Below are 17,173 nucleotides of genomic sequence, written 5' to 3'. Positions count from 1 at the left end.
GTATTTCCTGGGACTTCCTTGTCAGCTTCTGGAGACACCAGGCTTCCAGGTGCTTCTCTGTTTGCTCTGTGCTGATGCACAGGTGGTGCTTTACGGACCTCGATAAGGTGCCTTAGAGCCTACAATAGGAGGAGATTCCCTAACACAGGATCACCCTCATGATAGCTGCCACCAAGAATCGAAGTGTGAAAGCAATTAAGGGACAGCTGTTTTTGTTCATTTAATCCAGCAAGGAATAACTATAAAACATTATAAAAAATCTTTAAGGGGGGGGTCACAAAATATTTTTTCTTCAAACTTGGAGGTTGATGGCTTTTAAACATGAACTATCTCCCCTTCAGGCTATGGAGGTCACTCAGTAAACCTGTCTCACGGCAAATTATTCTGGGGATTCAAATCCAACAAGGCTGCCTATACAAAGATGTGGTAGATCTCAAATCAGGTGTCAGGGCCTAGGACCCAGGTGCTCCCTAAGAAGCACGGAGTGTTTCCTCTAGTGTTCTGGCAACAAAAATGGTTCATACCTCATCCACACCTTCCCAAGATTTCTTTGCCTTGGTATCTTGCTGGAGATTTTAGAATAACCTCTCTAGTCTGAGTACCTGTCAGGTGACGACAACCATGACACACCGGGATGAGGTGTGGCTGACCTTTCCAGGTGAGAAAAGGGCACAGGGGCCCCAAAGCCCCCTAAAACCTCCTGCATTGCTCCAGTCCCACTCTGACGGGCTTAAATGTGGATACGTTTCTGTGCAGTAAAATCGGTACCTCTGGGAGGTGAAGGACTCTGCACTTCTCTTAGGTCATCTCAATGCCCCATCGATAGAAAACACCCCTTCCCCACAGATTCCATGAGCAGGGATCGAGGGAGGAGAGACAAAGCAAGACAGACAAGTTATCACACAATGAGACTGGGATGCTCCTCTGAACAGACCAAGAAGGTGTTCATGGAATTACGGGAAACAGGACAGGGAGGATCGGGGTGGGGAGGGAGGGGCGGTGGGAGCGGGGAGGCACTGGTGCAGAGAGCACTGAATGACAACCAATAGCCAGCTTGCGACTGAACCACCAGTGTTACTGCTACAATCGGAGGCAACATCGATGGCAATAAATGGGTTAAATGTAAAAACAGCCCAAGAATAAGCCACCAACTGCTTCGCAGCAACCCCGTCGACAATGCATAATCATCAGCAGAGTGGGCAGTGAGTCAAAATGAGTTCCTCTTTAAATAGCAGCAGGAGCAGGGACTTCTGGAAAAATCCGTGGAAACGCAGCAGTTGGGTTGGTAGGACAGGCTTTCTGAGGAAAGATGGCCATGGAGGCAGCTCCACCCCCAGGTTGTTGGGCAGCAGTGGAACTTGCTAATCAAGGTTCCTGATTTCAACCGGTTTTTACATGAAAAGGTTATAGGACTATGCCCCTAATTTTTTTTTTTGTTTTTTACACCAAATGAAACGTACACAAAAGCCTCAAAGCTGCCTTGCACAGCCTGAGGTCACCATGGCACGACTGAAACACAAAGGGGGTGGGAGAGGAAGACAGAAGAGGAGAGAGTAAGCAAGAGAAAAGGAAGAGAAGATGTCCATTGCAGAGGTTTTATTGTCAATGCAAAATACTGATGGCAAGGAAAAAATTTGTTCCAGGAAATTCCCAAAGGATTAAAATCTAGCTTCGGTGTCATGCCAATGAAGCAGGTGGGCACCTCCCTCTTTGAACTCGAGCAAGACGATAAAAACGGAGACAAAATGGTAGAAGCCTCTTATATCTTCCTCTGCTGCCCCACCATGCCAAAGGTAGGCTTTTGAAAGTTCTGTGAAATTATACAAATACTTCAAGTGAAATCAGGTGAGCTAAAGGCTTATCACTGGGGTTCTTTCCAAGAAATCCAGCATTCAGCTTCATTTTCAAAGAAGTCCATTCACAATCCTTAACGATATCAGTATTCACCCATTTGAAACTGATAGAACCAGGAGGCAGTCCTTGGTGCCTGACTCCCAAGAGTGAGAAATTGATTATGCTGGTCCTGAAAACCAGCCAGCCTGTCATTTCAGGTTCCTCAAAGCCAGGCAGGTGGCATTTTATTCTTGGGCCTTTGGGCAGAGACAGGATTAGTTAAGGAGAGCATTTGCACAGCGCACAGTACCGGGAAGTCGTTAATTGCTTGTATGGACCAACGTCGCCGGGCAGAGCGAGGAGACATCTGTGCGTGAAAACGTTACACCCACGAGGAGGGAAGAAAAACACCAAGAAAATTAAAAGGGAAAAAATATAGAATAAAATGAAAGCTTCCCATACATCTGATGGATTCAAAGGTACCATAATATACTGCAAAATTGGGATGGGAATGACTGAAAAATCTGAAACTCAGCACAGCAGTATTTAGATTCCCTCACCCCCCTCCCAACCCATCACACTCCATACACAGCTTCAATGCCGTTGTCCTTTAGTCAGAAACACATTTCAAGGTATCAGGAGGCTGACATCCACACAGCTCTGACAGAGGAACTACGACGGAGATTTGTGGTTCTCTTACAAGAATTAAGATCGTAAGAAACAGGTGGAGGGACTTCCCTGGCGGTCCAGAGGTTAAGACTCCACGCTTCCAATGCAGGGGATGCGGGTTCCATCCCTGGTCGGGAACTAGGATCCCTCATGCTGCGCTAAGACCCACACAGGCCAGCGCAGCCAAAAAAAAAGGAAACAGGTGGAGAACTCTGCTTCCCCTTCAAAAGCATACGTATGTGCGAGAAGCTTCTCATTCCTAAAAAGGAAGAAGTTCCTCAAGAGATTCAACACCGAATTGTTTTTGGTGTGTGGCTGGGGGGGGTGGGGCACGCCAGGGAAACTGAAGTCTTGACCTTGGGACTGCAGGACCATCCTCAGAGTGGTGCCACTGAGAGAACTGAAAGGTGATGCTCCCCAGGGCTCTTGCTAACCACGGGAGCATCAGTGTGAAACTGGGAGCATACAACACTGTTTCGCAAAATCAGAAATTACTCTATTAACTTCAAGGCCTCCTCAGTTATTTACATTAAAGCTATTTTAGTGATGTCAACTGAAGTGAATGTGGGAAGCTGCAAAAATTTTTACACTTGATCTTAGCCAAAAGGCCGAGAAGCGATGCAAAAATTTTTAAATGTTTACAGGGCAATGCCTGATGTTTATCTTAAGTCCTGGGCCTTCTGATTTACCCTAAGAATAAACAATATTTCATCAGCTATTAACAGATGGTCCAGTTACCAAATGAATGTTAGCATCTCTCTGTGCTTTCTAACTTCTTATATGAAATTTAATGGTTTTATTAATTTATTTTTACATCTCTCACATTTAAAAAAATTTTAAGAGCAAACACTGGAATTCCATCTAGAGAACCTCTGGGTGATATAACAAGATGACCTAAGTAGGGCAGGGTAAAAACACAAAAACAAGAAAAATGAGTATTAGTCCCCAGTGGCTCTAGGAAGATATTTCTGCAATCTCCAAAATACTCTATGATTCTTTCATTGTTATACTTTAATGCAGTTATATTCTTTTCCTTTCTTCTTACTCATTTAAAGCTCTCAGGGGTAGAGATCTGAACAAGAATAAAAGTATGCAGGAGAAAAAAGAAAAAGTCTGCAGGAGATAAAATTTGGGCTGAAAATGAAGACTTAAGCACAGAGAAATTTAGTACACTGGAATCGTTTCCAGGACAAAAGTAATAAAAGTGATATTATTTGACATTTGAAACTAGACACCCAGGAATCAGAAAATACTTCTCGAGGGATAAAACTGTTACCGTGTCCTCTGTGAGGAAAATAAGATGGCCATATTTCATTCCTGTAATTCCTTCCCCATGCCGTATGTAAATGGGATGGACGTGAACAAGCTTCAAGGAGAGTTTACAGGTTTATTTTAGATTCATCACAAAATAACTGACTGACCAGTTATTGATAACTGATTTTAACTTCTTACTAGGCTGAACCATGTGAAACTTTTTCTTAAGGTCAAAAATGCTCAAATATCAGCAGTTTCATATGATTTAACCTAATAATTACTATGTGTCATACATTAAAATGTGCCTCCCTCTCCCAGGGCTTCTAGGGTTCTTGGAATAGTCTATGTCTTGGAACAGTCTATTTCCTGTGATTGCTAATTGACTGAATTATAGACCTATGATTTGTGAACTTTTCTGCACATAGGCTATACATCAATACAAAAGTTTCATATGAAATTATAATAAAACTACCTCCCCCCCACCTTATTCGCTCACTGTCTGAAATACAATTCAGAGACCACTTACTATGTCATTCTAGGGGACTACAATGGCCTGTTTTCTGGGGAGAAGCAGCACACTGGGAATCACCCCAAAGTGAAATATCACAATCCTTCCTCCACGCCCCAGCATATCCTGTCTGATAAGAGCTAATTATCTATGTGCCTTTGTTCCCTCTTCATGATTACAGTGTGTTTGTCGTAAAAGAGAGTCCAGACCATCAAAAATATAAATGTAGGCCTTACAAAGGCTTCTGCATTAGGAGAGGCTCCTTCTTGGAACTGGAGTTATTTTGATGAAACACGACCTTTACACACTATCACAGGGTCAAAAGTGCAAGTCCCAGCTATGCTGCCCAATCTGAACCCAAGCACGAGAAGCACGGGGCATGATGCAAAGGGGAATTCAGAACTGCCTCTTTGACTAACAGGTCTCCTCAACCTGGCCCTGGTGCTAAAGAAAATTCCCACATTTATTCAACCTTGAGTTTGTTTAGCTACTACATCAATAATAAAATGCCTTAGTTCCAACCAGTTTATCAAAGCTTCTCACCAGTTACTCGCTAGCTTGCAGAAAAAGAAAAAAAAAATTTTTTTTTGAATGTAAAGGACTTGGGAAGATAAAAGTGTTCTAAGAAGTTCTGTGACAGGTGCAGGACAGGGCGGGGTGGGGGGAGGCAGCGGTGGGGTGGAGAACTCCGTCAGAGATGCAAAGAAAGGGACTATGGAGCTGGCCAGAAAGGCAACCAAAAAATCATTTTCCCTGTTTGACTGAAGGTTTTGCCCAAGACTGGTCATGCCTCAAGCATCAGTTCCTGCCACTCATTTGTCACATACAACCCTAAGACCTGACAAAGTCAGCGACAGCCAACATCATGCAAACCAGGAAGGTTAGACACTACACTGTAATCAAAGTGAAGACACCTCCAACACCTGCTGGAAATTGGGGTTTTATTTTAAATAACTCAATTTTTAACAAAAAAACAAATTTTAATTATAGTCAATCCATCATTTCTCAATTAGTGGGAGAGCAACAAAGAATTCCTAAGGACTGAGTTTGTGAGTAGCTCAGTGGTAACCAGTTAATACATCATGTCAGTTAAAAGACAGTTTAAGCCAGACTCAACCTGATAACACAGAAAGTTCTCAGAATCATTCCCATGCTCTGCCGATATTCTCTACACTGTCGTCACCAAAGGCTTCTGACAGCTTAATAGCTACTGTAGGGACGATGAGTTCCTTAAGAACCCAGGAACAGAAGGACAGTTTCAGGTGATTTTTGTATAAACCGGTCCATTCAAATGGGTACTTCGGTGCAGACTTTGTGAAAGTATAAAACCTCTTAGAGGTCAACTTGAAAACTTCCCACAACTATGAAGTTCCAAATATATCAGGATCCCAAGCCTTCTGAAGCATCCCTTAATTTGGTGACAAATATCAGAATACCCAGGAAGACCTGAAGCTACATGATTCTATCTCAGAGGATGGGAATCGACTTCATGTATGGGGATCACAGGACAGGGTTAAAGGGGAGGGAAGAGTACGGATTATAACAACCAACCACCCCTCCCCCTCCTATATAATTTACAGTAGTTAAAAACCAACCGAAAGGAACAAAGCAACGGTCTTTCTCTAACACACTAAGTATGAAAGGGAAAGACCCCAGGGGGATCACTAATTTAGCTGCTGTGCGTGGCAGGCAGGGAGGCCAAGGACAAGAATCTGGGGAAGGGATAAGAATCAAAGGCCGTGGATCAGCCGCTTACCCGCTCCTTGTAGTAGAAGGAGCTGATGGAGACCTGCTCCTTCTCACTGCGCGTGGGGCTCCCGCTGTACAAACGGAGGTTCCCAGGGGCCTCTGTGCGGATCTTCATGGGCGCAATCAAGCCAGTATGATAGGCAGACAAAGCTGACAGAGACCTGTGGTTGAAAAGGCACGATGAACCGTACTGGCTTGGATCTTTCCATAGTTCTAAGTGATGCCATTCTCAGCGCTTGATGAAATCAGGAGAAAAAGATGGATAAAACGGGGAAAAAATGGAAACTCCAAAAAGGAATCAAAGAGCACTTTTAGAACTGAAAAATGCTTTATCTGCAGAAGCGGAGAATGTTTCTATGACTATATACATAGAAAATTCAAAGGAGTCTATAAATTACTGAAACTAATAAGTGAATTTAGATACAAGGTCAATCTACAATAATCTACTGTATTTCTATATATTAAAAACAAACATTTGAAAAATAATAAAATTGCATTTACGATAGCATCAAAACACATGCAATACTGGGCTTCCCTGGTGGCGCAGTGGTTGAGAGTCCGCCTGCCGATGCAGGGGACACGGGTTCGTGCCCCGGTCTGGGAAGATCCCACATGCCGCAGAGCGGCTGGGCCCATGAGCCATGGCCGCTGAGCCTGCGCGTCCGGAGCCTGTGCTCCGCAACGGGAGAGGCCACAACACTGAGAGGCCCGCGTACCACACACACACACACACAAAAAAAAAACACATGCAATACCTAGGAACACATTAAAAAAAAAAGTGCATGGAAAATACAAAATATTGCTGAGAGAAATTAAAGACTCAAAACAATAGAGAAATACACCATGTTAATAGACTAGAAGATTCCAGATTGTTAAGGTGTCAATTTTCTCCAAGTTGATCTATAGAATCAACACAACTCCAATCAAAATATGAGCAGGCTTTTTTCTGTAGGAACCAGTAAGCTGATTTCTATTTTTACAGAAATGCAAAAGATCTAGAGTAGCCAACACAATCCTGAATGAGAATAATAAAGTTAGAGGACTTAACATTACCAGATTTGAAGACTTACTATATAAACCTACATTAACAGTGTACTGTTGGCATAAGGAGAGACCAATAAACCAAAGAAAAAAATAGAGTCCAGAAACAGATCCAAAACATACGGTCAATTGATTTTCAACAAAGGTATCAATGCAAATTCAACAAAAGCAAAATCTTTTCCATAAATAGTGCTATATATATAACAACTATATATCTCTACATAAGGAATTTACATCTGTAAATTTTTAAGAGAAAACACAGAATATTTTCATGACCTTGGGATAGGCAGAGATTATTTTTAGACAGGACACAGAAGCACTAACCCTAACACTTAAAAAGGATAAACTGAACTGCATCAAAATTAAAAACTGCTGAAAACTGAAAATCATTAAAGAGGGACAAAGATAAGCCATAGATTAGGAGAAAATCAATACATACACCCAGCAAAGAATTTGCAATAAGAATTGATAAAGAACTACCACAAATAGATAATAAGAAACACAGTCTAAAAAAAACTGGACAAAATACTAGAACAGGCAAATCACCAAAGAAGATATTCAAGTGGTCAATTAGCACACAAAAGCTGTTCACCATCATTAGTCACCACCATGGAAGCACAAATTAAAGCACAATGAGATAATACTACACACCCACCACAATGGCTAAAGCTGAAAAGACTAAAAACACCAAGTTTTGGAGAGGATGTGGAGCAGCCAGAACTCTGGAACGTTGCTGGAAGAGTGTAACACAGCATAACCACGGGGACAGACTTTTTGGCAATTCTAATAAAATTAAACATGCACGTATCCTATGACCCAGGGATTCTACTCCTTGGGTAGAGAAATTAATACACATGTCCATAAAAAGACTTGTATGAAATTAAAAAAAAAAAGACTTGTATGTGTAGGTCTACATATAATAAAATAAAAACTGGAAATCATCCAAATGTCCATCAACAGGAGTATGAATAAGCAAATTGTATTATTTTCATACCATGGAACTACTGATCCATGCAACCACGTGGATCAATTTCAAAAACGTTAAGTTGAGCAAAACATGCCAGACATAAAATAGGACATGCTGGATGATTCTACTTAGATGAAGTTCAAGCACAGGCAAACTAAACTTCAATGATGGAAGCAGAAGAATCATTTCCTCTGGGTAAAGGGACCAGGGAACTTTTGTGAGTGAGGACAAGGCTCTGTATCCTGATCTGGGTGCTGGTCATCAAGGTACAGACTTCACATTTGTGTACCCTAAATTATACCTCAATACAATACTGTTAGTAAGAAAAATGTTCTAATAGGAACACTTTCCCACTGACCCAAAGTCCAGACACAGATATCTGTTGTTTCCTTTTAAGAGTAGGTGATTGGGGGCTTCCCTGGTGGTGCAGTGGTTAAGAATCTGCCTGCCAATGCAGGGGACACAGGTTCGAGCCCTGCTCCGGGAAGATCCCACATGCCGCGGAGCAACTAAGGCCGTGCGCCACAACTACTGAGCCTGCACTCTAGAGCCCACAAGCCACAACTACTGAGCCCATGTGCCACAACTACTGAGCCCGTGTGCCACAACTACTGAAGCCTGCGCACCTAGAGCCCGTGCTCTACAACAAGAGAAGCCACCACAGTGAGAAGCCCACGCAGCGCAATGAAGAGTAGCCCCCGCTCGCCGCAACTAGAGAAAGCCTGCATGCAGTAACAAAGACCCAACTCAGCCAAAAACATAAAATTAAAAAAAAAAAAAAAAAGAGTAGGTGATTGTTTCCTAATCCAACCTTTCAAATAAGGAATCTAGTGTAATGTAGGGTGTTCTCTGGCATTTAACTCCCACTTCTTGTAGGGTCAAGTTCTCATCTGCTTGGGTTACTGCAGAAACTGGCAAACTCCCAGGACAGCCGTAGCACCTGCTCATGAACTTGGTGCAATGTCTTTTCTTTCTTGTTAGCTTAGCTATTCATTATTAAGTATGCTAATTATATCATATACAGTATAACCAGGTGTTTGTAGCAGGAGGGTTTCCAAGTTATCCTGGTCATCACACTGCAGAACCAGAAGTCTACAGCATAATATTTAAGTTTAAAAAAACCACTAATATGAGGAAGGTTGTAAAGGTGTGGGGACAGGGGTATATGTACTCTGCACTCAATTTTGCTATGAACCCAAAATTGCTCTAAAAGATAAAGTGTATTAATTAAGAAAAAAATTTACAATATGATCCAGTCATTCAGTTCCTAGGTATATATCCAAGAAAAATGAAAAAATATATATCCACACAAAATTTGCACAGAATGTTCATAGCAGCATTATTCATAATGGCCAAAAAGTGGAAACAGTCCCAATGTCCAATGACTGATGTATGAATAAATAAAACATGGTATATACATGTAATGGAATATTATTTGGCAATAAGAAGAAATGAAGTACTGATACATGCTACAACATGTATGATCCTTGAAAATATACTAAGTGAAAGACGTCAGTTACAAAAGAACACACATACAATTCCATTTATATGAACTGTCCAGAACAGGCACATTTATAGACAGAAGGTAGATCAGTGTTTGCCCAGGGCTGGAGGAATGGGGGACTTAGGGACTGGGGTGACCCTTAAGGGATTCAAAGTTTCTTTTTGGGATAATGCAAAGGTTCTAGAATTGACTCTAGTGATGGCTGCACATACACTACATGTGTGTGGTAATGTTAGAAGTGGCCTATTAGTGTTACGGGACTATAGATTATCTCTTGCTATTACTCTAGTTTTATTTAATATTCAGATAATACTTGAGCGATAGGGGAAGAGCACATTAAAAAAGAATTTGCCTTGTTTTGACAACAGTTTTTATCAAGCAACTCCTAGTAGTAACTTTACAGTAGAAATCTCAGCTTGGGTGAAATTCAATGAACCATCATCTTTTGGGAGTTAATCTTATAATGAGTGATAACTAACACAAATTGTCCAAAGACAAATTCCCAGATGTCTGCCTATTTCTGGCCCATGAATGTAGCGTACACCTGCATCTCCCAGACTCACCTCGGAGTAGGCTCAGTCGGAGACACCGCTCGGTGCATCGTCATGGGCCTTGTGAAATACACCAGGTACCCTGTCAAAGGAGACATCACACGTGCACATCAAGGTCAATGAGCTGGTCACGAGAAATCCTAAGAAAGCACTGGTCCATCTTTTGTCTACCTCAATATACCTGAAGGATAAGACATAGTATCCTAAGCTACACAGGCTCACCAACGGCAGCCGTACTTAATAAAAACAAAGATAAGAATCTCCAGGATTCAGGAGAGATGGGATACATGTGGTTTGGAAAAAGTCTTCACAGGTACTTTATATTTCCTATGTGTATTTTCAATAGGTTGAGTCAAGACTCAAACTCACACTCATCAGAATGAAACAAGTTAAGTCTGTAAATCTGGTGAACATTCTTAGGGTATGTCCCCAGATGCCAATTCGGCTTCAGATAACACTATGACAGAAATCTTTTGAGTTCTCAGGAAATAAAAACAAAGAAACATTTTCTGATGGAAATTTTTATACAGACATTCTTAGCTTCTCTCTCTCGAAATCTAGAATCAGAGAACCTAAAGAGACCAACCTGCCCCGCAGAATCTGGCCCCCGAGGTTCTGGGAAAGGGAATATTGGCATCCTGGTAGGACCCGTAGGCGGTGGTCACCCGGGCAAATGTCGGTAGGGGTGGCGTGACAGAGTTCGGGAGCGCGAAGGGATTGCTGGAAGCGCTGTCTTCTTGGTTCTGAAATTTTAAAAGCAAGAGACTAAAACCCACAATCTGTCTTCAAGCCAAATTACAAAACAGGACACATTATTCCAAGATCAGGGAGCCCAGGATTTTAGGGAGGAGGAAAGGAAACGAAACCCCAAAGCATAGCTTGGTAACAAGGGTCCCACCACAAAAGACTCAAGGCAGGAGACGAGCTGGCGCAGGCAGGGCTCCAAACAGCTTTGGTTGCGTTTCACTTTTTGCAGGGAAGTGTCTTTCAGGATCTAGAAAAGGCACAAAACGCAGTCAAGAAGAGCAACATTCTTTCTCCTGATTCTTTTTTATTGTGTGAAGCATCGGAAGCAGCAACGATGCTGGGGCACTGGAGCATGGCTGTGTCTGAGGCTGCCAACACAACACACCACCTTCCCCCTCCCCGAGAGGCTCAGGGAAAAGATTCATTTGTGAATCCTCTTCCAGATGCCCTTTCCTTTGCCATGGCAGGCACATGCACTGGCTCTCAGAGAGCACGATTAGAACCACCATTCTTCCTTTATAGTGAATTCTACTCCTTTGCTCTCCCCCGACCCCACCCTCCTCCATGAGAAATCTCAGCATCACTTAGAGTAATATCCTCCAGTCTGGACTGAAAACTGTTCCATGTGATACATACATGCCAGGGGGAACAGATTTCACTTTAGTGAAAATTAAAATGTACCTTTTTGGGGGGGGTCCTTTAAAAATATAAAGCCTAATATACCTGGACAAAACTATAATTCAAAAAGATACATGCACCCCTATGTTCATAGCGCACTATTCACAATAGCCAAAACATGGAAACAACCTAAATGTCCACTGACAAATAAATTGATAAAGAAGATGTGGTACATACATACAATGGAACACTACTCAGCCATAAAAAAAGAACAAAATAATGCCATTTGCAGCAACATGGATGCAACTAGAAATTATCATACTAATTGAAGTAAGTCAGAGAGAGAAAGACAAATACCATATGATATCACTTATATGTGGAATCTAAAATATGGCACAAATGAACCTATCTACAAAACAGAAACAGACTCACAGACATAGAGAACAGACTTGGGGTTGCCAAGGGTGAGGGGGAAGGGAGACAGATGGCCTGGGAACTTAGGGTTGGTAAATGTAAACTATTTCATTTAGAATGGATAAACAACAAGGTCCTACTGTATAGCACAGGGAACTATATCCAATCTCCTGGGATAAACCATAATGGAAAAGAATATTAAAAAAAGAATGTATATATGTGTATAACTGAGTCACTTTGCTGTACAGCAGAGATTGGGGCACAACGCTGTAAATCAACTATACTTTAATAACATATATATATTTTATATACATATATATATGCAGCTTAACATTTTAAAGCACATGCTATTGGTATAACCTGACATACACATACTGAAGGTAGGCATGTAAATTGGACCTGGGCTGTCTAACATGGAAGTCATTACCGGACTATAAAGCACATGAAGTGTGGCTAGTCTGGATTGCGATGGCTGTAAGCATAAAATTCACACCAAAAGTTGAAGACTTAGTACCAAAAAGAAAAAAAAAAAGAATGTAAGCTATCGCAATAATTTTTATACTGCTTACATGTTGATATGATAATACTTTGGATATACTGGATTAAATTAAAATATTATTGAAATTAATTTACCTTTTTTTTATTAGTATGGCTACTAGAAAATTGAAAATTACATGCAGTCTGCATCACATTTCTATTGGACAGCACTGAATGAGACCTTTAAAACACTTGCTTATCCTATCATTTTTATACCAATAGAAAAATCTATCTTTTTTGTATGTCCAAACAAGGCAACGAAATGTTCAGACTCCAAGGACAAAACGTCAAGTACCACAAAACCTGAGTTATTAGCATTTCACAGACCCTCACAAAGCTTGAACAATTTCCTGGTTACCTATGATACCCCAAGAAGACAGAACAATCAAGTGTACATAACACAAACTAGGCAAAAAATGAATAGCATTCAGGTCAACTTGGTGCTGTCAGGATATTTCTGCTATTTCACATGTGATGCTGCTCAGACCGAAAAAGACGTATCTCAGCTCATGGGGCTTTTTTATGAGGATTCCACCTGATTAGCTCTGCGTGAACTGACAAATCAAGTTTCTGAACCTGTAAGGGTAAAGACGAGATGCCAGGCTGTACCCCTCCATTCAGACACCGCTGTCCTATCACACCTCACCTGTCCAGCCAGCCAGCCTCACTCTAAGTAACAACATCTCCTTTTATGGAACAGATTTTTTAAATGACCTTACATACTTTTTTTCTGATTAGAAAGTATCTTTTAGTTTCAGAATACATTTTGCCTACAGTTTCCAAATAAATGAGATTGTATTGTATTAACCTGGGATTAACACATAGCTTTAATGAGATCTGTGAGCAGATTATATGCTATTACATAATTGCCTATGATTTATATGCAATATTTCTGAAGTTATATGCAATATCTGTGCAAATTTTTCTGTGGAAGGTTGTGTGTGGTTTTCATTAGACATTAGAAGGGGTCGGTCCATGACCCAAAGAGATTAAGAATCAGCGCTCAATGTTTTCTACACAAAAAGAATACAGCTGTTAACCCTGCTAGGTGGAAGGACACATGATGTCCAAATCTTATCGACTCGCTTTTTCACTCAACTTCACTGCTCGACTCAGACACTGATGCAAATGAGCAGTGCTCTCCACTTCTGACATCAAGGAGAACTTATGAACACAGATGCCCACCTTGAGCAGCTTCGCTTTCATAGTGGATGTGATGGTGGTGGGGTTAATGAACTGGAAGGAAGGGGCCGCGTGGTTCGGGTACTGCGCAGGGAACTTCACCAGCATCTTGACGCGGTGGTTGCTGCAGTGCACAGACACTGTGCAGCTCCTGTCTGCTGCGTCCATCTGCAGGGGACAAATCAATAGCTGCTTTGGAGAGGAACTGCAAAGGGTCTTCAGATGCAAACAGGTTTAAATAAGGTAACTGAATGCTCTAGGTTCCTGGTAACGGAGAGAGAGAGAGTCTCCAAAGATGAATTTGGAAGATGTGGACAACTCATTTTCAAAACGGATTTTTAATTTTAGCACGATTTAATAAATTCAAAGTGTTTTTGCTTAAAAAAGCTTCATCCCAAAGCTGTGAGATAGGCTGAAACTTGTTATATTTATTTTGAGATGGGAAAATAAAGCAGGAAGATGTTAAAAACCTGACTCAAGTTAAAAGTACTCCGGGGACCTAGGAATAAACCTACCTAAGGAGAAAAAAGACCTGTATGCAGAAAACTAAGACACTGATGAAAGAAATTAAAGATGATACAAACAGATGGAGAGATATACCATGTTCTTGGATTGGAAGAATCAACATTGTGAAAATGACTATACTGCCCAGAGCCATCTACAGATTCAAAGCAATCCCTATCAAACTACCAATGGCATTTTTCACAGAACTAGAACAAAAAATTGCACAATTTGTATGGAAACCCAAAAGACCCCGAATAGCCAAAGCAATCTTGAGAAAGAAAAACGGAGCTGGAGGAATCAGGCTCCCTGATTTCAGACTATACTACAAAGCTACAGTAATCAAGACAGTATGGTACTGGCACAAAAACAGAAATATAGATCAATGGAACAGGATAGAAAGCCCAGAGATAAATCCACACACATATGGTTACCTTATCTTTGATAAAGGAGGCAAGAATATACAGTGGAGAAAAGACAGCCTCTTCAATAAATGGTGCTGGGAAAACTGGACAGCTACATGTAAAAGAATGAAATTAGAACACTCCCTAACACCATACTCAAAAATAAACTCAAAATGGATTAAAGATCTAAATATAAGGCCAGACACTTAGAGGAAAACATAGGCAGAACACTCTATGACATAAATCACAGCAAGATCCTTTTTGACCCACCTCCTAGAGAAATGGAAATAAAAACAAAAATAAACAAATGGGACCTAATGAAACTTAAAAGCTTTTGCACAGCAAAGGAAACTAATAACAGGACTAAAAGACAAACCTCAGAATGGGAGAAAATATTTGCAAATGAAGCAACTGACAAAGGATTAATCTCTGAAATATACACACAACTCATGCAGCTCAATATCAAAAAAACAAACAACCCAATCCAAAAATGGGCAGAAGACCTAAATAGACATTTCTCCAAAGAAGATATACAGACTGTCAAGAAACATGTGAAAGGATGCTCAACATCACTAATCATTAGAGAAATGCAAATCAAAACTATAATGAGGTATCACCTCACACCGGTCAGAATGGCCATCATCAAAAAATCTACAAACAATAAATGCTGGCGAGGGTGTGGAGAAAAGGGAACCCTCTTGCACTGTTGGTGGGAATGTTAAATTGATACAGCCACTATGGAGAACAGTATGGAGGTTCCTTAAAAAACTAAAAATAGAACTACCATATGACCCAGCAATCTCACTACTGGGCATGTACCTTAAGAAAACCATAATTCAAAAAGTGACATGTACCACAATGTTCACTGCAGCACTATTTACAATAGCCAGGACATGGAAGCAACTTAAGTGTCCATCAACAGATGAATGGATAAAGAAGATGTGGAACATATATACAATGGAATATTACTGAGCCATAAGAAGAAACGAAACTGAGTTATTTGTAGTGAGGTGGATGGACCTAGAGTCTGTCATACAGAGTGAAGTAAGTCAGAAAGAGAAATGTATGCTAACATGTGTTAGCTACTGTATGCTAACATATATATAGAATTTTTTAAAAAATGGTTATGAATAACCTAGGGGCAGGACAGGAATAAAGACACAGACTTAGAGAATGGACTTGAGGACACGGGGAGGGGGAAGGGTAAGCTGGGACTAAGTGAGAGAGTGGCAATGAAATATATACACTACCAAATGTAAAATAGCTAGCTAGTGGGAAGCAGCCACATGGCACAGGGAGATCAGCTCAGTGCTTTATGACCACCTAGAGGGGTGGGATGGGGGGGTGGGAGGGAGACGCAAGAGGGAGGGGATATGGGGATATATGTATACGTATAGCTGATTCACTTTGTTATACAGCAGCAACTAACACAACAATGTAAAGCAGTTATACTCCAATAAAGATGTCAAAACAAAAAAAAAGTACTCCTGGGAAAATCCTTCTCTCTAAAGGAGACGGGGGCTGCTAGGGGCTGGCGAGAGAGGAAATGGGAAGAGGCTGCTAGGGGATGTAAGGCTTCTTTGGGGATGATGAAAATGCTCTGGAAGTAGCACTGGTGATGGCTGCATGGCTTTGTGAATGTACTAAGAACCACTAAATTGTGTACTTTATTTTTTTTTTAAGATTTTTTTTTGATGTGGACCATTTTTAAAGTCTTTATTGAATTTGTTACAATATTGCTTCTGCTTTATGTTTTGGTGTTTTGGCCTCAAGGCACGTGGGATCTTAGCTCCCCAACCAAGGATCGAACCCATACCCCCTGCATTGGAAGGCAAAGTCTCAACCACTGGACCACCAGGGAAGTCCCTGTAAACTTTAAAAGGGTGAATTTTGTGGTATGTGAATTACAGCTCAGTAATTTTTATTTTATTTTATTATTATTTTTTATTTGGCCATGCCACGCAGCATATGGGATCTTACTTCTTCAACCAGGGATCGAACCCACGCCCCCTGCAGTGGAAGTGCAGAGTCTTAACCACTGGATCACCAGGGAAGTCCCTCTCAGTAATTTTTAAAAAGCAGTCCTGGGAAAGGAATCAAGATCTCCTTCTTAGACTAGATCACTGGATATCCAAACTGTTCTCAACTGGGACAAAGGGAATATAAACTGAGTTGATATAGATAACCAATTAATCAAGGAATCCTTTATCTCTTTTGATTTCTTGTGCTGCCAACTAGAGATGGCAGCTGGAGGATGGCAAAAAGAGCCACACATATGGGAAATCTGGAGACTCGGATTCAAATAGCTATTGACCTCGGACAAGTTATTTCATTTCGCAGTGTCTCTGTTTCCTGATCTGTAGAGTGGGGATAAAACCACTTATTGCAGAGCTGTTTTAAAGGCCAAATGATACAATTATGTAAGTGCACAGATCCAGGCCTACTGTTAACTGAATCTGGGCAAGAGAAAAATTAATCAAGTTTTAAAACTCCTTCACAGAAAGACTCAATTCCCTGAAGCACAGAATTTCAATACCAGCCCAAAAGGAAAAGAGTAAATCTCTCTGTGTGTTAAATGAACAAAGAGGCTTGGTCACCTTCTTAACATGCATCTAAATCTCTGAGGAAATGACCAGCTTACAAGGCAAGATCGTACAGCAAAGTACTAAGAGCCTTGGAGAGTCAGGAGGCTGG

At 41.1% G+C, this 17,173-nt stretch overlaps 1 protein-coding gene across 3 annotated transcripts in view; it reads right to left on the bottom strand.

Moving 5' to 3' along the window:
• WDR59 (WD repeat domain 59) overlaps window positions 1-17,173 on the bottom strand; it is a 117,155-nt gene that overhangs the window by 54,663 nt on the left and 45,319 nt on the right. For 2 of the 3 annotated variants that reach the window (XM_079907189.1, XM_079907188.1), the window contains exons 14-18: window positions 13,578-13,742; window positions 10,975-11,070; window positions 10,663-10,819; window positions 10,089-10,158; window positions 6,021-6,174 (exon numbers count right to left, since the gene is read on the bottom strand). In XM_079907189.1, coding sequence (XP_079763315.1) covers window positions 6,021-6,174; window positions 10,089-10,158; window positions 10,663-10,819; window positions 10,975-11,070; window positions 13,578-13,742 — 642 coding nt within the window. Of the gene's footprint in view, window positions 1-2,143; window positions 2,201-6,020; window positions 6,175-10,088; window positions 10,159-10,662; window positions 10,820-10,974; window positions 11,071-13,577; window positions 13,743-17,173 lie in introns of all 3 variants that reach the window. The other variant, XM_079907190.1, reaches the window with a different exon arrangement.

This window comes from Stenella coeruleoalba, assembly GCF_951394435.1.
Source record: "Stenella coeruleoalba genome assembly, chromosome: 20".
Classification (NCBI taxonomy): domain Eukaryota; kingdom Metazoa; phylum Chordata; class Mammalia; order Artiodactyla; family Delphinidae; genus Stenella; species Stenella coeruleoalba.
The sequence above is the reverse complement of the archived record's forward strand: the minus strand, read 5'-3'. Positions and strand labels throughout refer to the sequence as shown.